The 25,603-nt window shown below is 39.4% G+C and overlaps 1 protein-coding gene across 2 annotated transcripts in view; it reads right to left on the bottom strand.

Moving 5' to 3' along the window:
* The window catches only part of EPHB1 (EPH receptor B1), a 411,545-nt gene that overhangs the window by 50,154 nt on the left and 335,788 nt on the right, over positions 1-25,603 (bottom strand). For both annotated transcript variants that reach the window (XM_063306816.1, XM_063306817.1), the window contains exons 8-10: positions 20,784-20,892; positions 18,450-18,514; positions 11,240-11,362 (exon numbers count right to left, since the gene is read on the bottom strand). In XM_063306816.1, coding sequence (XP_063162886.1) covers positions 11,240-11,362; positions 18,450-18,514; positions 20,784-20,892 — 297 coding nt within the window. The remainder of the gene's footprint in view (positions 1-11,239; positions 11,363-18,449; positions 18,515-20,783; positions 20,893-25,603) is intronic.

Below are 25,603 nucleotides of genomic sequence, written 5' to 3'. Positions count from 1 at the left end.
GCAAACCTCCTGTTTAACTGTCATAGCCTGGTCCTAAGAGCTGTCCTCAGATGATGGAGGATCAGGAGGAGGTGAAACAAGAAGCAGACTCTGTTCTGCCATATCCCAACAATGATGCTAAGCCAACAACTGCCCCACCATTTCTGCCCTAGATCCAGCAGATTCTGACCCAGACCAAGAATTTCACCTACCCAGCCCTCAAGAATGCTGGTGTCTGAAGAGACAGCAGCAAAAGACAGAGAGGAACAGGAATGCAGCTGAACTTGGAAAAGCTTTTCAGGAATAAACTGTTGTAGGAACCCAGACTTACTCAGGTAGGATAAGAGCTGCTGCTCTTTAGATGTACTTGAATGGACTCTACTTGGGCTGCCTTTAAAAACTACTCAGAAACTACAATTAGTTCAGAATGCAGCAGCCTGTGTACTTACCAGCACATGATGCTGGGACCACATAACACCTATGCTGTGAACCTGCACTATTTACCAATTGTTTTCTGAGTACAATTTAAACTGCTGGTTTTGACCTATAAGGCCCTTTATAGCTTGGCACCTAGCTACCTGCAGGACCACCAACTGGAAATGACCCAGCCTACTAGATAATCTAGGGGAAAAATCCTTGTTGTTCTCCCTCTTCTGGGGGGAGATGGGCGGTAGCAACATTTGAAAAAAAAATAAATAAAAATATTTCCAAGAGGCAGAACCAAAGCCAGAAAGCACTGCTTCTCTGTGGCAGGCCAGTGCTCTAGAATAGTCTCCCTGGAGATCAGGCTACCTTCTCCTTATTGGTTTTTCAGAAGTTGTTAAAAACAGAATTACACTACACCATTTTTTATTCCATTATATTCACTTCTACTTTTCGAGTATGTTATTTCTATTATATTTTTTCTTTTGGTCTGGCATTGTATCATTTTATTTTATTAGCCTTTTTAGATGTTTTAGATGTAGATGTTTTAACTTTTTGCTATACTGTACTTGTGTGAGCCAGCAAAAGTCATTGGATTGCAATCCAAGAGTCATTTCATTGGATTGCAATGAGATATAAATTCAATCAATCAAACTATCATAAAAGAAAATTAATTCCTGTTCTAGAAATTCTAGCTGCCAAGACCTCTCCTTGAAATTTGACTTGGTTTGTCTTCAGACTCCAGACTCTTTGCCCACTGAGTCTGCTTATGTATATATGAAATTTGGACTGAACATTTATTTATTTCAAGTGTTTATGCTTCAACTGACAGCAACTTATAGCAGAAACATTATCAATAAGATACAAACAAGATTCAAAAGCATCAATAAATAACAACACTTCAAGAACACAATTCCCATTCCTATCAGTCACTGCTTACCTTCTATATTAACAGTGCCACCTATTCATCTCAGGTATATCCACCCTGTACTGTGCATTCCCAAATGCTCATTGAAAGACACAGGGTTTTAACAACTTCTAGAATATGAAGAGTGGAGGCACAGATCTTTTGTCCAGTGATAGGGTATTCCACAAGATGGAAGTTCCTGAAGAAAATGTTCATCTCTGAGTCCCCTCTCACCTCATATGGGAAGAACTCTCAGCAAATATTTTCTACAGGGATTCCTTGGGCAGGCAGATTCTATCTGGAGTAATCAGCATCAGAGATAACCAAGTCTCAAGCCATTTGTTGTCTATTTGTTCAGTCGCTTCCGACTCTTTGTGACTTCATGGACCAGCTCATGCCAGAGCTTCCTGTCCATCATCTACACCCCCAGGTCCCCCAGGGATGAGTCCGTCACCTCTAGAATATCATCCATCCACCTTGCCCTTGGTCGGCCCCTCTTCCTTTTTCCCTCCACTCTCCCTAGCATCAGCATCCTCTCCAGGGTGTCCGGACTTCTCATTATGTGGCCAAAGAATTTCAGTTTTGCCTTTAATATCATTCCCTCAAGTGAGCAGTCTGGCTTTATTTCCTGGAGGATGGACTGGTTTGATCTTCTTGCAGTCCAAGGCACTCTCAGAATTTTCCTCCAACACCACAGTTCCAAAGCATCTATCTTCCTTCTCTCAGCCTTCCTTATGGTCCAGCTCTCACAGCCATATGTTACTATGGGGAACACCATTGCTTTAACTATGCGGACCTTTGTTGTCAGGGTGATGTCTCTGCTCTTAACTATTTTATCGAGATTTGTCATTGCTCTTCTTCCAAGGATTAAGCATCTCCTGATTTCCTGACTGCAGTCAGCAACTGCAGTAATCTTCGCACCTAGAAATACAACGTCTTTCACTGCTTCTACATTTTCTCCCTCTATTTGTCAGTTATCAATCAAGCTGGTTGCCATAATCTTGGTTTTTTTGAGGTTTAGCTGCAAGCCAGCTTTTGCACTTTCTTCTTTCACCTTCATCATAAGGCTCCTCAGTTCCTCTTCACTTTCAGCCATCAAAGTGGTATCATCTGCATATCTGAGATTGTTAATGTTTCTTCCAGCGATTAACCCCAGCCTTGGATTCCTCAAGCCCAGCATGTCGCATGATGTGTTCTGCGTACAAGTTGAATAGGTAAGGTGAGAGTATACAGCCCTGCCATACTCCTTTCCCAATCTTAAACCAGTCTGTTGTTCCGTGGTCTGTTCTTACTGTTGCTACTTGGTCGTTATACAGATTCTTCAGGAGGCAGACAAGATGACTTGGTATCCCCATACCGCTAAGAACTGGCCACAATTTGTTATGGTCCACACAGTCAAAGGCTTTAGAATAGTCAATAAAACAGAAATAGATGTTTTTCTGAAACTCCCTGGCTTTTTCCATTATCCAGCGGATATTGGCAATTTGGTCCCTAGTTCCTCTGCCTTTTCTAAACCCAGCTTGTGCATCTGGCAATTCTCACTCCATGAATTGCTGAAGTCTACCTTGCAGGATCTTGAGCATTACCTTACTGGCATGTGAAAAGACTGCCACTGTTCGATAGTCTGAACATTCTTTAGAGTTTCCCCTTTTTGGTATGGGGATATAAGTTGATTTTTTCCAATCTGATGGCCATTCCTGCGTTTTCCAAATTTGCTGGCATATAGCATGCATTACCTTGACAGCAGCATCTTGCAAGATTTTGAACAGTTCAGCTGGAATGCCGTCATCTCCTGCTGCCTTGTTATTAGCAATGCTTCTTAAGGCCCATTCAACCGCACTCTTCAGGATGTCTGGCTCTAGCTCACTGACCACACCGTCAAAGCTATCCCCGATATTGTTATCCTTCCTATACAGGTCTTCTGTATATTCTTGCCACCTTTTCTTGATCTCTTCTTCTTCTGTTAGGTCCTTGCCATCTTTGTTTTTGATCATACCCATTTTTGCCTGGAATTTACCTCCAATGTTTCTAATTTTCTGGAAGAGGTCTCTTGTCCTTCCTATTCTATTGTCTTCTTCCACTTCCGCGCATTGCTTGTTTAAAAATAATTCCTTATCTCTTCTGGCTAACCTCTGGAATTTTGCATTTAATTGGGCATATCTCCCCCTATCACTGTTGCCTTTTGCTTTCCTACTTTCTTGGGCTACTTCTAGTGTCTCAGCAGACAGCCACTTTGCTTTCTTGGTTTTCTCTTCCTTTGGGAGGTATTTTGTTGCTGCCTCCTGAACAATGTTGCAAACTTCTGTCCAGAGTTCTTCTGGGACCCTATCTACTAAGTCCAGTCCCTTAAATCTATCCTTCACCTCCACTGCATATTCCTTAGGAATATTAGTGAGCTCATATCTAGCTGATCTGTGGGTCTTCCCTAATCTCTTGAGTCTGATCCTAAATTGTGCAAGAAGAAGTTCGTGATCTGAACTACAGTCAGCTCCAGGTCTTGTTTTTACCGACTGTATAGATGTCTGCCACCTTTGTCTGCAAAGAATGTAGTCAATCTGATTTCGGTGTTGTCCATCTGGTGAAGTCCATGTATAAAGCCGTCTCTTAGGTTGTTGGAAGAGAGTGTTTGTTATGCAGAGTGAGTTGTCTTGGCAAAATTCTATCAGCTTATGTCCTGCTTCGTTTTGTTCTCCCAGGCCATGCTTACCTGTAATTCCAGGAGTCATTTGACTGCCCACCTTAGCATTCCAGTCTCCTGTGATGAAAATAACATCTTTTAGGCGTGTTGTCCAGTAGGTGCTGCAGATCCTCATAGAACTGCTCTACTTCAGCTTCTTCAGCATCTGTGGTTGGGGCGTATATTTGGATCACTGTGATGTTAGATGGCTTGCCCTGAATTCGAATTGAGATCATTCTATCGTTTTTTGGATTGTATCCAAGCACTGCTTTAGCCACTTTACTATTAATTATGACGGCTACTCCATTTCTTCTGTGGTCCTCTTGTCCACAGTAGTAGATCTGGTGGTCATTTGATGTGAAGTGGCCCATTTCAGTCCATTTCAGTTCACTGATACCCCAAACGTCTATCTTTAATCTTGACATCTCACCAATGTCTCAAGCCATAAGGGGTTTTAAAGGTCCTAACAAGCACTTTGATTGAAGTGGTAGTCAATACAGGTCCCTCAATACTAGTGTTATATATATAGCTGTATCAGGTGGTCCCATTTAATATGTGGGCAGTCATGTTTTGCATCAGTTGCAGTACATTCTTCAAAGGTAGCACCATGTAGAGAGGATAACAGTAGCTCAACCATGATTTCAAGATATATTACAAAATTAAACCCATAAGCACTGTTGTTATGAGGCTAGAATAATAATTCTGGAAGTACTCTTAAACCAACAGGGTGATTTGGTGTGGTATTAGCCCAGAATTCAAGGTGATAGTTAACCTTGGAAAACAATACAAAAACCCACAGGTCTTTAGATATAGCTACATGTGGACTGTGTACTGAGGGAAGCTGAATTGGAAGAAGATGAGTGTGGTTTTCAATTTGGAGGGAAAAAATACATCAGTAATCTATCCTATGCTGACAACATTACTCTGATAGCTGAAAATGCAAATGATCTGCAAGCTCTAGTAATTACAATAAAAAAGCCAGTAAAAATGGGACTAAGTTTAAATATAAGTAAGACCAAACTAATGACAACATCTAATGACTGGTACATCAACCAGTCTTAGAAATGACAATGAAAATACTGAAGTGGTGAATAGCTTCTGCCTTTTAGGATCAACTACCAACAGTTTAGCCATGAGGGCCTTGGAGATGATATTCAGATGCCAAGATGTCCATACAAGTTGATGACTTAGTAGCCAGTTTAGCCCAGGAATGTGTGTCTTCAGCAAGTAGAAATATAACTATAAAGCAGTGGTTCTTAAACTGTTTGACAAATTATCCCTTTTCCCAGGCTCAAATAATGTTATTAACCCTCCTCCCCCCTTCAAAAAAAATGGACTCAGTTGTTTCACACAAGTGTCTTGGCAGCAGCAGTCCCAAACTGGATCCTTGACTTACAACCAAGGTATTATAAGTTGTTCCATTACCCCCAGGATATGCCCAAATTATACCCTTGGGAATAATTACCCCAGTTTAAGAATCACTGTTATAAAGACTGGAGAAGCAATCACATCCTGCATCAACTGGGTTCTCTTCAGCTTATGATGGTTGTTTAACTTAAGGAGACTGCACTATTTGACAAAACTGCTCACTATAAAGCTGGAGCCATCAAAAGGAGAGTATGAGTGGGCAATGAAACAGATGAAGAAGCCAACAGAACCAAAGTGGTGTTGTAAACTTATCTGTCCTTTTTGGATATACTAGTATGTACCTTGAAGATCCAAGAGTTAATGACAGTTACTTACTCTAGTACATCTGAAGACAAGGAACACCAAAATATACAGGTCAAACCACTGACTGTAAAGAAGGCAGCAATCTCTAAGGATGTGGCCATGCAGGATTGGTGAGTCATTTCCCTTGCTGCATGATAAGAACAAAACATTCCTGAGGGCATGAAAGCAACACCTCAGAAAGTGGCAGGTTATGGGTTCATTCGAAAAAAGCTCATAGGAGGAAAACAATAGTGTTTAGGTGAAGGAAAATGCTCCAAGAACTGATTGGAACCAGGGTGATGTTGATGCCATGGGGCCCAATGGCCAATCCTAGAAAAGAATACATCTAGTGGGATCTCATGGGATCAATGGAAATTGAGGATAGGCATTCCCCTAGGCAGCACAGCTGCAAGATATCCAGCTTTGAACTTGATCATTTTAAGATGGAGGTGGGGGAAGGATCGAGACTGAGCCATCTGAGAAGGCAGAAAAGTGGCCTGGAGAACAAGGAGGCTTAATACAAATCTCTCCCTCTGAAACTGGGTTTGAGGGGCAGCAAAGGGGACTGGATGGTCCAGATCAATGAGTCCTGAAACTGGAGTACCAGAAATATAGCAGACCAGGGTGGAGAAGGACCTGTAGCTGCTGGAACCAGTAGTGGAGAAGCCACAATATCCTTTCCCTTTTTTGTGCCATAATTGAAACCAAGGCAGGCAGACATTTTAGAAAGCTTAGGTTGGATAACAAGTGCTGATGGCAGCACAGCAAAGGGCTGGAGATTTTCTACCAGAGACAGAGAGCTTGAACATGACAGAGAATAGACAAGAGTTCCTAGACAACCTCTGGGACATGGTAGGAGCTTTGAAGAAAGATAAAGGAGATGCAGTACTTTCAGAGCCTGCCACGCTAAACACTTGTTTCCAAAGAGTGGCTCACAAATGGGACAAACAATCACAGTGAGCCTGTCTAGTAATTGCTTTGCAGGGCTTACAAGAATTTACCATTTGATCTTCCCAAAGGCAGAATAGGCAAAGACTGCTCCCAGCTGAGGAGGAGGTTTGCTTCCACAGTGCTGGTGCTTATGAAATGGAGCCTTTAAGACCCCAAGACTGAGACCAAAGGCTTTATAAGAAGAGGGATAATGATGTCTTGTCCAAAAAATCTTAAGGGGGGGGGGGGACCCAAAATGAAAATAGAGTAAAGGAAGAGAAAAAATATTCTAGGACAATTGTGAGCTCAAATGTGCTATCACTGCAGCAGCTGAAAACAAACAAAGGTGGTTTCACATGAGCTGCACCTAGTCATGTGCAGCACACATGGAGGGCTGGACTCCTGCCAAGGGTATGGACAGCTTTCAAAGACTCCAATGGGCTTTGTGCAGGTGCATTGCCTGTTTGTTTCAAGGTCAACGTTCACAGTGAAGAACCTTGGGCTACTGGGTTCCCCTCATCTAGTAAGAAGAAAGCAGTGTTCTTGCTGTCAGATTATATTGCCTAGATTCCTCCATATGTGGCTTATTTTGCCATGGCATTTTACATGCCCACTATTAAAAGCCATGGCAATCAGCTATGAAGGGTGCCCTCATTTAATATGGTGGCTACTCTGTACTAACTCATTGTATATCTACTTGTTTGCATCTTATTTTATATAAATTATATGTATTGGGGGTGCCCACTGAATAAACCTAAACTTTAAAAATTGTGACTTAAAACAGTAATTGGGTGCCTTTTGTTTAATCCCTGAGAAATAGGGTTAACTTTTATGATGCTAATTCCACTGTTTTGCACTGAAATAATTCTTAATCTTTTTTCTAAAGGACTGTCACCTTGTGGTCAGCAGTATAGGCCCCAGAGAAATTAAAAGTTCTCCCATTGTTTCACAAAGTTGATTGTGGTCCAAAGAAACATATGCAATAATAAATCTGTTAGTCAAAAATGCTACAAGAGTTTATTTTTTCTGCAAAATCTAAAATAGCTACCCCTCTGAAACTAATATTTCATTCAGATTTTCTCAGCCATACAATTACTGAACAAGCAGTTAATTTGATAATAGTACTTTAAGGACTGATTAATTTAGGAGAAATTTCAAAATAAAAAATAAATATCGGACAGTGGAGATTCCTTTGGCAGAGGTATTTAAGTAGAAACTGGATGACCATCTGTCAGATGTTGTATTTTGATAAACCTGCACTGAACAGGATGTTAGTTTATCTCCAAGGTAGATAAAGCTGTTTCCAAAGCTGTTTATCTATTACTTAAAGAGAAACATGATTCTGAGATTGGAATACATTTACAGTTTAGCCTCAGTTGTGCTGTATGGCATTACATTTTTATTTATTTGCAAGTTGAGCAGCAGATATAATTCCCTTCTCACCCCTATGGGTGGTATGTGTCTTCCTCAACCTCAGGTCCTCTACCAGAGGCCTGGGAGTTTGAGGGTTCTGTGCAGTATCTTAGCTGTTCCTAGCATTGCACTCTTCTGGACAGACAGCTCTGATGTTGTTCCTGGGATCTGTTGGAGCCACTCTCCCAGCTTGGGGAGTCACAGCCCTGAGTGCCCCTACCACCTCTGGGACCACTTTGGCCTTCACTTTCCACATCCTCTCTAGTTCCTTCTTCAGGCCCTGGTACTTCTCTAGCTTCTCATACTCCTTCTTCCTGATGTTGCTGTCACTTGGCACTGCTACATCCATCATCACCACTGTCTTCTGGTCCTTGTCTACTACTGTTATCTCTCTCTCTCTCTCTCTCTCTGTGCTAAATATACTGACTTAGCACAAAGTCCCATTAAATTTAATGGGGATCATTCCAATGTTTTAAAAGATTAGAGACTAACACTGTATAAGCCTAAGTACTGGAGTTTTTTTAATTCTGAAAAACAGATTAAGATTTTATTAAATAAATAAATGCATTGAATTTGTGAGACTTAGTTTTTTTTTTTAAAAAAGAGAGAGAGTCAGGTTTGAGATCAGGTTACAAGACAGACACAGTAAATTGAATGGTCACCATCAGAGAACAATGTTTAAAAAAAACAAAAATTATAGAAGCTTAAAGAAATCAAATGGTTTATCAAAGTAGATAAAAAATTTACAACAGATATAAATGGAAGAAAAATATAATTATAAGTTATTAGGTTTGCTCTTTGAGTCCTACTCTCAATTCCTTGTGAGCTGCCTCATCTTCCTCCATCTTTCTTAGAAAACAGGAAGATGACACCTGTTGTGCAATGGTAAGAGACTGGTGTACAGACAGATGGGGGGGGGGAGAGAGAGAGAGAGAGAGAGAGAACAGGATACTTCCAGATAAAAACTGTTCTGATTAGCACAGCAGCAACCTTTGGAGACATATCCAAGCAGAGATAATCCCCAGCACAGTAGTCTAGTGGAATGATGCTGCTGTAACTGCTGTGCTACCCAGTTAGATGCTGCAAGTCCCCTGAAATCCACCATGATTCAGAATATAAGTATTAAACATGCCAGTCCAGCCTATTTGATGCCCATAAACATCTCCATCTGGAAGCACCTTCAATGGGAAAAGAAGCAAAGAATGAAGCAATGCTGAAGGCAAACGAAACAGTAAACAACAATGAAACAATAAAGCAATTGGTTATGACTAAGCAGTTAATTCATTCTTTATTATCTGATTGAAGAAGTTGAGTATTACAGGTTGAAGAACATGAAAGCAACAATACAGCACATAAAAAAATATCACGCAAGCCCACACATGCTAGAGATGGAAAAATGGGAAGCAAATGTCTGCAAGCAAATGTTCATATAAACCTCTTTGAGGCTAATGCCAGAAATCCATGCATGTAATAAGAGCTTGGCAGAAAGTAAATTCTGGTTCACTCCTAGAACAATGTTAAATATTAGATAAAATAATATTGTATGGGGATTCTTAGAAACAATATGGCCTTTGGCTGACCGCCAAAATGCTTCATATCTTCTTAAGCAAGATTGCATGCTCTGGATTACTTATACCATCACTGTGAAAAATCCTAAATATGCTATCTTAGTTCGAGTGAAAAACCCAGTTGAAATCCACTGGGTTAATAAACTTGCTCCTCAGTTGAATTAGGTATAAAATATTTTGTCTTCAGCTGACAATACTTTTTAAACTATTAATTCAATGGACTTTAGGAAGCTTTACCTCATTGTAATTCCAGAGTTGCTGCTGTTGTCTTATGTAGATACTCTAACTAAGAGCGAGATAACTTTGTTCATCCAGAAAGAGGAAAATGCTGCCTTCTCCAGCTGCACGATACTTTCTGGGTCATAGAATCACAGAATTGAAAGGGACCTTTAAGTAATTGGTTCCAGCCACCCTGCTGTGTGCAACAATCAGGTTAAAGCATCCCTGAAAGTTGACTCTGCAGATTTGTCAACTGATTCAAATACATCTAGTGCTATGTCAAGAATAAGTAACACTCACAAACTTAGCATCCTTTTGGGAGATAAGGTACTATGAGAATTGATACATGTATAGCAACACCAAGGATGCACTGTTGATGAGTCCTGACATTAAATAAACTTACTGTATCTCACAAAGGTTCAAAAAGGCCAGTGAACTGAATAAGACCAAGGTTTTGTTTTGCACTGGTTTCCAATTGGCCATTTTTTAGGTGTTGTAAGACCCCAAAATGCTCAGACTAGGTTTTCTTAAGGAACCACTTGTTCCCATATAGGTCTAACCAGTCCTTGTACTCAAAATATCTTGCAAACTGTATCACAGTGTTCCAATATTAATTTAACTGATGAAGGCATAGGTTTTGTCTACTATACTGCCATCTAACATACTCAGTAAATCTTTCACATAGATTAGACTCCCTTCCCACCACTCTTGTTACAGTGTACAGTAAATTTAAAATTCTGTTTGACAGCATAGGCATTACTTTGATGTCCTATTTGCTGGATGTCCTATAATTATTGTTTTTTTTCTTTCTGTAATTTTATATCTCTTTGTATTCATTATGTAACTTTTAAAATGAGAACTGTTTTGATTTTTTTAAAAAAGAAAAAGAAAAATGGTTTATAAATTGTATAATTAATTAATCCTAAAATTTACACATTTTATGCAAATTACTTTTATGCAAAGTACTGATTTTGAATAACTAGATGCTTTTTTAAAATAAAGATCGCTAGGTTTGTTTGTTTTTTTCTCTATGAATTTTGCTAAGCTTAAAAAAGGTAGAGATCGCTGCTCTAGTGAATAGAGAGATGCCATAAACTAGGGAACAATTGCCCAACCTATTTATTGTTAATTAAACAGGGAGCACAACAATGTATTAAAGTGAGTCAATTAATTAAGCACAGTCTCTTCAATCACAGAAGATACAGTTAGACTTCCAATTAAAAAAAAGAAGAAGAAAAAATAAGAAGTGCCAGTCCACTGATAACTGAGCTGAATGAGCCAGAGTATCCATTGTGGAGGAAGGAAGGGAAGGGAAGGGAAGGGAAGGGAAGGGAAGGGAAGGGAAGGGAAGGGAAGGGAAGGAGAAAAATGGGGGTGGCACAGAGCACCTGCCCACTAGCAAATGAGTCACACCTGCTCCAATGACTTCTTCAATCTTCACGAAAGACACATCAATTTCCTTGGCAAATTCACGGACAGCTTCATTGGGGTCCTCATATGTAAAAGGATCAATGTAGATCTTCATTCCAGGGGAGCCTTCTCATTTTAGTGGGACAAAAGGAGAGAGAAAAAAAAGAATCACATTCATCTCTGGGAGGAGGGTAGAATAGCACCCTGAAGTTAAACCCTTCTTCCTTCCCTGATTTTTTTTTTTACCAGGATCTCTTTCTGAGCAACCCTGTTCACTGTCCCTTCTGTTCCAGGCCTTTGTTATATCATTCTCTACTTCCCTTACAATATCTTTCCTCTTGCAATCTCCCTGGAAATTCAGGACATATTCATTATAATGGACAGATTGGGAGCAAGACATGGATTACACCCCAAAAATGGGTGGACATTGTTACTTATCAAAGCAATACCAAATCCATTAGCAAGAAAGTCAAGGAAAGAAAAGTAGGTAGAGAACAATATGTATTAGCTCAACATCTTTTCTGCTTCCCTCTGATTGTAAGAGTTAGACCAGGTAGCTGTGGCATAGCCGTGAATGCAGGAAAGAAACAGAAGCAAACTAAGGGCAAATGAGTGAAAAGGAGAGGGAGGAGAAAAAGGGAGAGAAGAAAGAAATCACTTTGGAAAAGTAAGTTGCCTGAGAAATTAAAAACAAAACTAAAAAAGGAAAAAAAAAAACAAGAGAATACAATCAATACCTAAGAACACTATTAGTGTGATCTTCTAAAAGTGAAGTTACAGAAAGACAAAATGAAGACTGAAAAGAGGATAAAATCATTTTTCAACTGTTTAATGTTCTAGAAAGCTTTCCAGTTGATTCAGACTGACTAGTTTGCTGCCTTAAAGGTCTTCTTACGAGTCTTTCTTGTTCAACTTACAAGAGCAAAGTTATGCAGCAAAACTACTTTGCTAGTTCTATAGCAAAGATGACAGCAGATTTATGGTACTTCTTTTCATGCATAATTTAAGCCATTTCTATTTACTCAGCATACCTTTGATAGTTTTGTGGCTGCTACTAAAATGACAGAATGCAGCAATTACAAACAAGTGAGCATCCTAACAATAAAATACAATCTCCATAATAAATATTCCTCAGGTTTCTTTTCCCATTCTCCACAAGATCCCTTGTAGCTGACTGGTAAAGCTCTGCCAGACATGGCTGGAAGAATCTGACCCATGCTAAAAGGACTTTGAGAGTGGGGTGGAAAACTTGTTATTTCATTCATTAAATTTTACAAGAGATCTTACATTCAGGAATACAAATCATATTTGTAGAAGCACTTTCTGTTATCAGGAATACATTGTATAGTGGAACATATGAATCTAACAAATACAAGTGTGAGGTACCACTTGCTGTGAAGGTAAAAGGTGTCTTTTCTGTTAGTGGCTAGATGCTGTTGAAAAAAATAAGATTCTCGTCCCTTCCTAAACTTTTCTCCAGACTACAAGAGCCTTTAATTTCCTTTTCAAAATGTTTAATCTCAAAAGAGTGCTAAAGTAACTAAGATTGCAAGGCCTAGGTAACTATAACAGCTGCAGATCTCAAGCTTCTACAAATGAATGAAAGCTTTCCAAATAGGAAAAATGACCTGAACCAGTCAGGGTACATGCTGTAGGACAGGGTGGGCATCCTTCTTCAGGCAAAGGGCTACCCTTGGCTTCTGTATGATGTTTCAAGACAATACCTTAAATAGATGTGGGTGGGTATGGCCTATGTTTTATTTAAATATCATCACATTACATTACATTACATTCCCAGACCCATGTAGTTCTGATTTTCACCTTACAATCTGAACCTTTCAGAAGGGCTCAAGAGATGGGACTCAATCAAAAAGACTCAGATATTCTGGATCATCTCACTTAATAATTTTCAAATATACTGGACTTACTTCTAGCTAAAAGTGTCTAGTCTGAACCTATAATATCTAGATAATCCAACCAATTGCTTCAGATGCTATGGCAGGAACAGACAACCAATAATATATGGCCACATGCAATTCTTAATTTCATGCAGCCCCTGGCTTAATCTCCCCCCCTCCCCCTTTCCAAAGAAGCACTTTAGATCTCTGTATCTTTGGCAACTGGCCTGTGGGGAAGAGAAAGGTGTCCGAAAGATAAAGGGGAGAAGAGAGAAAAGGGTAAAAAGAAAAGAAGGGTGACCATACCAACGTTCAGCTCTGGCCTGAATCATATGGATTACATTACAGCTACTGCAATGCCCCAAACCTATACTAATTGATCACTTCCTTCATTGCCAGTTTAATTTTATAGCACTAAATCTGCTGTAGAGTAATCTCCTCTCTGAACAAGCTATTAGGTACACATTGGTCCAAAGCAATATTCTCCCATTCCCAGCAGTGAAATCTGCCATGGAGTCATCTCTGTTCTGGCTGCTTCATAAATCTTTTTATAGCTTCATCACATGCACTTTTACTGTTCCATAAATCCTTTTATAAGTGCAGCCAGTGCTCTAGCAGGATTACAAAGGAATTTACAAGATGATAACCAAGGCTGGTTTACAGATTAGAAAAGCAAAACAAACATATAATTCAGAAAGATCAATTTGAGGGCACAATGACCTTGTAACATACTACTAGCATACTCTCTGCAAGTGTAACATGGCTTCTAAATGCCCAGCAGTATAGAATGATGGGCCAGGGAGAAGCTGTATGTGCAACTGATAAATGGCTTTGAACTTGTTAAGAAAATTTGCTAGAGTTTGAAGCCACCCTAGGGGTGAAGGTGGGTTGACATAATTAGCACAGCATGAATGAAAGCCTAAAGATCAGAGGATAAAAAGCACATGCTGCTATGCAATTATATGCTACATGTAACAACATGGCTCTGTTACTAAGGACAGAGAATAGAGAGATGCATATTTCTAGCTGATAGCATGAGCTTTGTTCTTTCTTCTGTTATCTCCAGCAGATGGTGACCAACAAATAGATATATTTCCTCAGTTTTAGAATGCTTAGGTTTTTAAGGGCAATATCCTGCTTTCATGGATACTTAACAATAACTGATAACAAAACAATAACTATCTACAATATTCTCCTCCTCTTCTATAAACGATTCTACTAGAGTTCACCAAATGTTTTATTTCAGGAAACATTTAAACCATGAAAAATATTCAGCCTCTTTGGATCATGTAATCTGTACTCTCAATGTTCTTTTGATTATGACTCTCCAACTTTCAACTAAATATCACCTAGAAAATGAAAATTTAAGAGATAATTTGGTTCATTTACATAAGTTATGTCCTTGTTATAGTTTTTGCATTCTCCCCAGATTTCTAATCTTTATTTAACATATGTATTCATGTAACTTCCACTAGAAATCATTGTAGCCTTTTAACTTCCTTTCTTTCATATCACTATTCTCAGAATGAATGGGTTCTAAATGCTTAATTTTCCTTATTCTAATACATTCAGGAGTGGTGTAAAGACTATAAGCTAGCACAGAGATTGCCAAAGGGGAAAAAAAGTTCATAATGCTTATGTGTAGCATCTTTTCCATGTTAGTATCAATAGCCATCTAAGGTAGACTCTATCATTAAATTATAATAGATTTTTGTGCTGATGCATGGTGATACTACAGATATTTAAACATTACTCCAGTGATGTGATTGTTTCTTACATTTTGGGGGAGGGGTGGTGGCCTCTGCAAGCCTTAAGAATAAAACAAAAAACAAATAAAACATAGTCCACTGAAATGTCACACTAAACTAACTTAGTGAACAAAGAGCAAACAATAACACTCAAGTCTTTACCAGCATTTTATCATTTTCATTCATACTGATATTCAGATCTATCTATCCACACACACATAAAAGAAAGGAGCTCAGTCTGCTCTAGTTGTTTGGGCGGTTTATCTTTATTTATCTGAATCTCAGGGTCTTGATCAATCTGATCATCATCAGCCTGACCAAGGGCCACTTCGCTAACATTTTAATTTCCAATGTATACTATATAAATATATCAGAAATTCATTTTTTCATACTACTACAAATATCTGAATTTTGAGGACATTCATAGATGTTTGAGAAGTATTTATTTCACATATTCATTTAATGCATTATGTATCCCATCTTTCCTCCAAAGCTCAGGGTTTGTGAGGTTTTCAGAAAAAAACTTCTTATCCAGATACTGGCTAGGCTAAACCTCCTAAACTTTAAGAGATGAAATTATGAGTAATAGCTGAAAACTTCCCAAAATGAGGTTAATTTTAAAATTATTGTGAAAATCTGTATCTATTCCTTATTGGCCACCCCATCAGCCAACTCTCAAGGTGAGGAATGGGCAACCTGATTTTAAATACTCTCCTTCCTGATCATTGGATATCTGGCTGAAGCTAATAGAGTCCAACAATATCCACATGGCCACTCAAGTATGATGGCCTTTATGCATGACTATTTCAACATGATGATGATATTGATAATGGTGGTCTGGCTGTTTCCTCTTCCCCTGTACATTATTTTAAAAAAATGAAGCAAAAGAAAATAAAAATGAGGGTCATCAGGAGATTAGAAGCTAAGATTAGGGATTTAGCAAAGAAGAAATGAGATTAAACTTTCTCCCTTTATTTAAGACAAAGACTAGCCATGGAGTAACTTTAGGGAATAAATATGGCATTAGGGAGTGCCCATGGAGAAGGGTTAGCACACGGCATCCCATCCATGCTGCAGGTTCTGTAAAAATCTCTCATCAGTAATTATGAAAAGAAGGTAACCAAACTGAAAGCCAGTCACAAATCTCTGACATTAGGTTGCTCCAAAATAAGACAAATTAACACTGAAACCAGGTAATGGTAATGAGGAATGAAAGATGTCCAGTCACCACATCCTTCCAAATGATTTCTTTCCTGAGGTTCCATCTAAGTACACTTTATTTAAAGCATAATCTGCCAAAGACTGTATGAGACATGCTGTAGTATTCTCTGTAGATACGTTCCTCATATATATCACAGTTATAGCATAGAATTTCAGAGAAGCAACCCCTTGATTGCCCTCTGTAAGGAGAATGTTTCTTAGGCTGATTGCAGTTCTTCAAAGGCTGCTTATCAAAACTCCATTCCTGACATTTATCAGCACCATTTTAGAACCACATTCTCATCTTTTTATCCCTCACATGGTCTCTTGCCATATTCAGTCTAATGATGGATTACCTTAAAAACAGACTTATATAATATTGCTTCTGCTTATTTAAAACATCAGATAAAAAAATCAAGCATGATCTACAAAAATATTTTGGTCACAGAAATATCAGTGTGCTTGCTAGAAAGCTAATGCATCAGTGTAAACTGATACACCTAAAATGTTTAGGCTATGCATTTTTGACAATTAAAAAAATTGCCTATATTAACAGTCTGAAAGAAGTAAATGGTTAGGTATGTCGATGAAAATTCTCAGTCCTCCTGGTGGAATTGTCTGTAGGCTGAGTCATGGCAACTGGATTTCTTTCTTTTTTGGTTGAAACATTTTGCTGCATCTCCAGGAAGCTGCTTGGACAAACAGCAAAATGTTTCTACCAAAAAGAAAGAAATCCAGTTGCCATGACTCAGCCTACAGATAAATGGTTAGATGCTACAGTATTTTCATATTCACAACAGTAAATTATAGAGACCTGGATAAGAAGCTATTATTCTTATTCATACTGGTCTTGTTAAACTGATTTCAATTGGTTTAAAATTATTAACTCCCAACAGCAAGCTATGTTGGCCTGTATAATTTCAAGCAGAATTTGCAAATATACTGTATTCAAAATCTTAGGAATATACAGCAACATATTTGACAATCAGCAAACACAAAAGCATCTATGGAACTTTAATTCTGTTCTGTTTTACTATTCATTTGATTAACCTTTAATATCATGATAGCATATTCTGGCCCATCCATTTGAGGATGTTCTCCCCTACATTTTAGGCTCACATTGTCTTTTAAAAGAAATAAAATGTCTGGGAGGCTTCCCCTCTATAGTGCAAATTGGATTTCAGCTGCTCCCAGTTTGGTTTCCTACCTTTTATCTCATTTCCTGGTTTGGCTGGAGCTTACTTAGGTATTGCTGATGGCTGTAATCTATAGAACCCCAAAGAGTTATGCACATTTGTGTTAGAGATTTTCTCCAAACACCTGGGAACTATCAAATATAATTGTTTGCAGCTGGATCTACATGCACATAGCATAGAAAGCATGTATAGGTAGGCTGTGACATTTGGTGGTTAGGACTACAGCCTTGTGATTATCCTACTCATTTTCCTAATACATTAAAAAAAACCCTGATTGAATAAAAACTGATTTGCCGCTTTCCATGACCAGATTGAATTCAGGAAGCAATATGAATGTGATCTGTTTATGAAATGGGATATAAGAACATTTTCCAACATTTCACTGCCCCTGATAAATTAATACATTTGGACAAAGTATTTTTAGACTGAATAAAATACAAAGCTTTGCTTATTGTTGCTTTCAAGACCTTGCCTTTGCTTGCCAATCAAGCTATGAGAGGCATAAATGCAACTTCCCTTACCGTAATCTGTGACAAACTTGCATTTCAGGTGAGCTGCGTGAAGATCTGTTTTCCAGGAGTATTTGCAGAAAGATGGATGACAACCTCTTATTTCAAATAAACAACTGGCTCAGGAGCATATGGCAACAAACGCTGTGTATCTTGGCTTTTCATTTTTCCTAAGTGCATCTGGGTAAAAAGTGTTCTAAAAACTACTTCAAATATCTAGCTAAACAAATGCCAGGAGGGACAATTATCTTCTGAGGCTGAGGATTTCCTTCAGGGATTTTTTTGAATCCTTTCATTTACCCAGTTTCTATGTTCTCTGTTCTTAATTAGTTCTGTTGAGCATCTGCAAAGGAAATTCTGATTCTACTATATTTGCTCTTACTTTGTTCTCTGCCCAAAATGCATGTAAACATCCTTCTTGGCCAGAATTTATAAACTGCTTCTAACATAAAGGGACTACAGCATCCTTAAGAAAATCTCTGTTCTTTGCCCAGCATCCATCTTTCCTTCCTTTTTGCCTGCCCCTGCCCTTCAATATTTTTCAGTCTTCATCTCATCTCCAAATCAGTCCATAAAAATATGACTATTGTGAAAGCCTTACAACAAAGTACTTACAACTTTCCTGGCCCATCCACAACCTTCCAGACGCTTCTTGAACTCACCTCTACCAGTGCTGTAGTGCTGTAGCTTATCACTGTATACTGCCTCTTTGCTATATGCTCGCTTCCTAGGAAAATAAAAAGTAAACATCAGTTCAAACGATGTCCAAACTCTAAGGCTGTGCAGACTTTGAAAAGGATTCGGAGGAAGTGCTTTGGACCTTCTACATATACACCACCTCTCTAATATTCACTAAACAGCCCCTCTTTTTTTCAGGCTTCTTCGGGAGCCTGAAGGGGGGAAAAAAAGAAAAAAGTCAGCTGTTTAAAGCAGCCACTTCTCCCCCCCCATAAAAGTTTTACAGACTTTTTTTCTGAAACACAAGAAGATGGAACACAGTGCTTAGCAATACTGTTGACAAGTGTTTCTCAACCTTTTTTCACCCATGGCCCCCTTCCGACATTGTCTTTCTCCTGTGGCCCCCCATCCATGTCCCATTACCAGATACAAACATGGGAGAGCAACTGGAATATTTTCTCGCATCAACAAGACAGTACTTGCAGTATAATGTACTTTGCTTTTCTGTGGTCCCCCTGTTACATGTTTTTCATCTGTGGCCTCCTTGAAATATCCTAGGGCCCCCAGGGGGCCATATGGCCCCCAGTTGAGAACCACTGCTGTAGACACTAAGTACTATGTAATACTAGCCCCATCATATTGCCATCAGAAGACTTTGATGAGGATAAGGCTCAGCTTGCTTCTTTGAAGAAGAAAAATCAGTTCTGTGTTTAGGGCTTTGTCATCAGCCTCTGACTGAGAGAAGGGTCCATCAGCAGAGACTACATTGAACCATCCTAAGAGAAGTCTGACTCTGTAATATGACAGGAAGTTCCTTTTCAGTCTAGACAGCTCCTGCACAGGGGGAGAAGGTGATCACATGATGTGATTTGTTTGTTTATTCAACAAACCATAGTTTGTTGAATAAATCATAATGACTGAATTCACACATAGTGAGAGGCAGGTTATTCAACTTTTTTAGGCTAAAGGCTGCATTTGGCCCTTGGGTGATAAAATGTAAGTAGAGCCAGGACATAATTAATTTTTATTTAATTAAATGTAAGTTACTTAAATATAGTTTGTATATATTTAACGTATTTCATGCAATAAAAAAGTAAAAAATAGTTATTAGTTAACCCCCTTCTCACATATAAATATAAATATATAACTATGTTTTATAAGAAACATTTGAGGGGCACATTGAAGGAGATTTCACATTGTGTACCTCCATCATGAACCATGGTTTACAATTCACAGCAGCTAGCTTCACATAGTCTGTAAATAAAAACAATACAAATCACATCATGGCTCAGCATGATATATGAATCCAACCAGTAGGCATATTAGCATTGCAAAGTCTATTAGCTGATCACAGATTAAAATGAGTCCTACATTAGAGAACCCATTCCAGAAATGTATCAGGGGCACCTGTAGGGAGAGGGGTTAAAACCAGCCAAGATGACAGGCATGAGTGTGTGATTGGAGCTTCACATGCAACATGAACATATGTACAAAGGGGCAGAGCTTTGGTCACATGATCACTCCCACCCTATTAACTAACTTGATGCTTCCCTACAAATGCTCCTGGAATGCACTTTGCAGAAAACCACCACTGTGGGATTGTTTTTGACCAACAGTAAACAGATTTATTTTCTGCCATTGTCCTTCAAAATGTATTAAATGATTTAGTAATGTCTTACATTATTTATAAACCACCCTATTTCAGGTACAATTTCAGGTGGTTTACAATTACACCTACACCTACAATTAAAACTAAATAAAACAACTTAGTAACAATCTGATAAAACCCATCAAAATAAAATAAAATAACCTTTTGTGTAGGTGGATAGTATAGGATAAAGAAGCAGAAAGGCAATGAAAATAGCAAAGACCAATTTATTGCACCATGGTAGCCGAACAGAAGGTTAACATACCATAAATATCCTCTGCAGGAGACCCAGAAGAGAATCGTTGGGACAAGATTAAGCTGAGGACAAACATTAGAAGGCAGTAGGCCTTGGGAGACGAGCTTCCTAAAAGCAAGGCCATCAAACAAAGGGAGTTATCTAAGTAATTTTGTTTCTTTTGAGTTGGTATTTTCAACAGAGGTGCATACCTGGAGCTTTCTGACCCAACATTTAAGTGTTTTCTAGTACACTTGTTTTTGCAAAGAAGAATCTATGTCTGTTGACACATCCACTCATTTGTGGGATGTTTTCTGTGCAATCACTGCAGATCAGTTTTGCCAAAAGTATCCTGCAGAATATGTGTTCCTACTATATCCTCTGGGAAAGTTCATTTTTGGAATGGAAAGAAAAGGCTAATGGGGCAAATAATACCTGCTGCAAACAATTGAAATAGCCACTAAGGAGACAATGAAGACAACTCCTGCTGCTGCAGAGCCAGCAATCAATGGCAGTTGTTCTCTCAGTTCTGACTTGTAGTCATCTGGGGGGAAAAAAATAAGAAGTTTTGTAGTTTTCCTGCCTGCTGATATAAGGCTTCCACTGTTAATAATACATCCTGATTATTTATTGATGAGATCGGTATTCTCCTATTCTTCCAGAATGGCATACACAGGTAATTGCATTTTACCCTACTGTTTGTGAAATGAGATAAGCTAACAGGCAGTGTTTGGTTCAAGCCCACCCAGGGAGTTGCATGGCAGATCAGGAATTGTAATTTGTAGTCCCCTTTTTAAGCCCCAGTATTCACTACCAGAACTATTACAATACCTTTATCAGAGGGCCTTTCATATCCTGAAAATAATTTTGTAGATGCTAATGGGACTCAGAAGCCTTATGTGGTACACAGTGGTAGGTGGCAGTATTGCAACTGAAACTCTCCCCACGACCTGAATTCAATCTCAGCGGAAGCTGGATTCTCGGGTAGCTGGCTCAGGTCGACTCAGCCTTCCACCCTTCCGAGACCTGTAAAATGAGTACCCAGCTTGCTGGGGAAGGTGACGACTGGGGCAGGCAATGGCAAACCACCCTGCTCTATAGTCTGCCAAGAAAACATCAGGAAAGTGGTGTTCCCCCAAAGGGTCAGACATGACTTGGTGCTTGCACAGGGGACCTTTTACCTTTCACAATGGAACTCAGGGTTGATTGCAAAATCCTCCTCCTCTTCCAACTATAGATAGCATTAAAGCTAGGAAAACACAACCCAAACAACAGATTCCACAATTAAGTTGAAGGCTCTAGAATCCTTGGTGCTCTCTGAGCTTGGTTGTTTGCTTGGAGACGTTTCATTACCAACTAGGTAACATTGTCAGTGTGAGTGAGTGTGGGGTTTGCTGCCTGTTTATACTTAGTAGCTTGCCCTGTCAGTTTTGATGGGGTCAAGCTACTAAGTATAAACAGGCAGCAAACCCCACACTCACTCGCACTGACAATGTTACCTAGTTGGTAATGAAGCGTCTCCAAGCAAACGACCAAGCTCAGAGAGCACCAAGGACTCCACAGTTCAACCCTGAGCTATATATATGCTCTTCTAAGTTGAAGGCATTAGTGGGATTGGGAAGAACACCTTACAAGTGTTCAGTTTGCTGGTAATGCCAATCATATTTTAGATTTCTCTTGGCATATTCTGTCTTTTCCTCATAGGTTCAGATTAATTATTACATTTTGGCAAACTTTAGTTTGCCATTATATCTGAGTTGGACAATTTATGGCTTCTGCTTGTCTTGAAATCCAAACACCCCTTGTAACATGCTCTGGCTTCCTCAAGAAATTATTCAGATAAAGGGCATTTCTCTGTCTACTTGTACTCACCTTACCACAACGGATTGCTAGACAATAAATTAATTTGATTAACAATACTGCTCATCTTCTGATAATTCTGCCATGAATACTTAACAGCTTAAAATAAATTCATACAAACAGAAATATTTCACACCTCCTTTTAATCTTCTTATTCTCATTTGCAGCTAATTACTGGTAACTGCTTTATCTCCTGCCTGATGCATAAATTTTGAATAAATTCCCATCTAACAACCAATTATTATTTAATAATACAATATCCATTCTTGTTAGATTTCAATTAGCTGCTTATGTTTCAGGCAGAATATTCTCCTTGCCTGTCTAACTGTCTAAGTAAAATGGAAACATATTAAAAAGGTGCTCATCTCTTCAGTCAGCAGTTGGTGTGCACACACTTCCCATTTCCTCTTCAGTTAGACATTGGTCAAGGACAGTAGGCTCTGGCCCAAGACAAGGAGATATATGTAGCAAAACTATGTTAAAATACTGCAGAGGGAAACCACCTGAGTTATAATATTATGATATGGAACATTAATACATATTAGTTAGAGATTAAAACTGGATTTATTCATTTGCTAAAAAACTTGAAGAGGGCAATAGGAGTCAATATATTTGATTTGCCTTCTGTCATGAGCATACTTTTGAATTAATATGCAATGAATAGTCACATTAATTGTTCCATCATGCATACAGACTCAAGGACACTGATTATAGTAATGTATTGCATTCAGATACAGCATTAGAAAAGTTTTGAAAAGCATCCAGTTCATGATAAAATATGCAGAATGTGCACAAATATCTGTGTAGCCCTGAACTTAAAGGATGAATGTAAAGAGACTGCCAACAATGAAGAAACAGAAGAAAGGAAACTTGATGTCAGAACATACCGTAGAAATTGTCAAGAAGAAAAGCCAAAGCCAAGAAAGACAAAAATCTCAGAAAAAAAACCTTAACAAAGAGTTCCAGAGAGTTGTCTCAAAAGATAAGAACCAATTTTACAACATCTGTAGACACAAAGGATGGAAACAGACATGGAAAAAAGGGAAAAGTCTTTCAAAAAATATCTGAACTCACAATGTTCCAACCTCAAATTGGTATGGTAGCACAGTGTTTCGCAACCTTTTTTTTTTTTTACCCATGGTCCCCCTCCAACCTTGTCTTCTCCTGTCCCCCTCCCCCCAATCCAGGTCCTATTACCAGATACAGACATTGGACAATAACTGTTGCATTTTCTGGCATCAACAAGACAACATTTGCAGTATAATGCACTTTGCTTTTCTGTGGCCCCCTTGGCACATGCCATGGCCCACCTGCTACATGTTTTTCACCTGTGCCCTCCTTGAAATATCCTAGGGCCCCTGGCTGAGAACGCTGTGTTAACAGATGCCAGGGGACAGATAGTAACCAATTCAACCAAGATCAAACAAAATGGAAGGAGTATACTGAAATACAAGTAGTCCTCGGCCTATGACCATTCAGTCAGTGACTGTTTCAAGTTACGATGGCACTGAATGAATGGTGGTTACGACTGGTTGCCAAGTGCCCTGCAATCATGTGATCACCATTTGCAACCTTCCCTGCTGACTTCTCCAGAAAGACAATGGGAAAGCTGGCAGGGAAGGTCACAAGTCACTGGGCTGAGTTTCTACCACCCGTGTACCATCCCCAGCCCCTCTGTGGTTGTACTGTGCTGGCCAGTCACACATCCCCATGAAAGCTCCCCAACCCATGTCGCACCTCTCACACACCCTCACCACCCCCAGACCCTCCCTGACCTGTGCCGCACCTCTCATGCACCTTCCCTGACCTATGCCTCTTGTGCACCCCCTCGCACCCTACCCAACCTGCACCCTGCCTTTTGTGCATCCCTTCCTCAACCCAACCCATGTGGCACCTCTTGTGCACCCTCATGCACTCTTCCCCACCCCTGCACATGCCTCTTGCGCATTCCTCACATGCCCTTGCACCCTCCCGGACTCACATGGTACCTCTTGCACACCCCTTGCACCCTCGCGCACCCTTCCTGCACTGCACCTCTTGCGCACCTTCCCTGACCCTCCCCCATAAGATGGAAATTCCAGTCCAGTTGCCACTGTAAGTGGAGGACTACCTGTACTGTACAGTAGAGATGTCAACATCCAAGATAACTTAGAAGATATTCCCTACTTACTTGAACCTCTAGTACTAGAAGATGAAATTAGATGAGCACTCCAGTCATTAACAAATTGAAAGGCTACAGGAACTGATGGCATGCCCACGGAAATATGGTGTGGTGGACTTTGGCATTGCCACTGATTCTCAGGAGGGAGGGAGCACATTCCAAGGGCAAGGAGGAGATAAGTGGACTCACAGTCCAGAGAGCAATGGTGGAAGAACAAAGAGGTTCAGATTAGCCCTGCCCTAGAGTTTCCCAGTTTATTTCCCCTTAGGTCAGTTAGAGTAGCTTTAATCTGGCAAGATTCTGTCTGTATGGTGAGAGCAAATAAAGAACTGGAGTTTGAATGCACTGACTGGTCATTGTTCTTAGGTTGGGCCTGACATATGGCAAGCAACAGAAGAAGAATCAATAAAGATTCTAACAAGATATGCCAGCAAATCACAGTGACCAAAATTGGAAGGGATCAGTCTACATACCAACCCACCACCCAAAAGGAGACTTAACAGAGTGTGCAAACAATTGTGCAATATCCTTAATTTCACATGCTAGTGAAATAATGCTTAGGATCATCCAATGCAGATTACAGCCCTACATGAAAAGAGAGATTGCCAGATGTTCAAGATGGTTTTAGAAAAGGCAGAGGAACTCAACACATTATTGCTGATACACAGTGGATAATTGAGAAAGCCAAAGAATACCAAAAAGAACTGCATAAATATGCACTTCATTGATTATAGAAAAGCCTTTGATTATGTTGATCATGTCAAGCTGTGGAATGTGCTTAGAAAAATGGGGATCCCAGAATATCTCATTCTCCTCATGAGAAACTTAAATACAGGTTAGGAAGCCACAGTACGGACAGAACATGGAGACATAGACTGGTTCCAGGTTGGCAGTGGAGTGCAGCAAGGCAGTATACTCTCCCCTTATTTATTCAATTTATATGAAGAATATGTATTAAGAGAAGCTGGATCAGAAGAGTAGCCTGGTTTTAAAACTGGAGGAAGAAGCATCAATAACCTGAGTGATGCTGATGATGCTACCCTGATAGCCAAAAATAGAAAGGATCTGCAAGCTCTAGTAATAAAAGTCAAAGAACACAGTGAAAAAATGGGACTAAAACTAAATATAAAGACCAAACTAAATACAACAGGTAGAACAACCAGTCTTGAATAGACAATGAAGATATCAAAGTGGTGGATAGAGGTAAAGGTAAAGGTTTCCCTCGACGTAAAGT

Source organism: Candoia aspera, chromosome 6 (genome assembly GCF_035149785.1).
Source record: "Candoia aspera isolate rCanAsp1 chromosome 6, rCanAsp1.hap2, whole genome shotgun sequence".
In the NCBI taxonomy this organism is placed as follows: domain Eukaryota; kingdom Metazoa; phylum Chordata; class Lepidosauria; order Squamata; family Boidae; genus Candoia; species Candoia aspera.
Note: the sequence above shows the minus strand (reverse complement) of the source record. Positions and strands in the feature narration are given on the sequence as shown.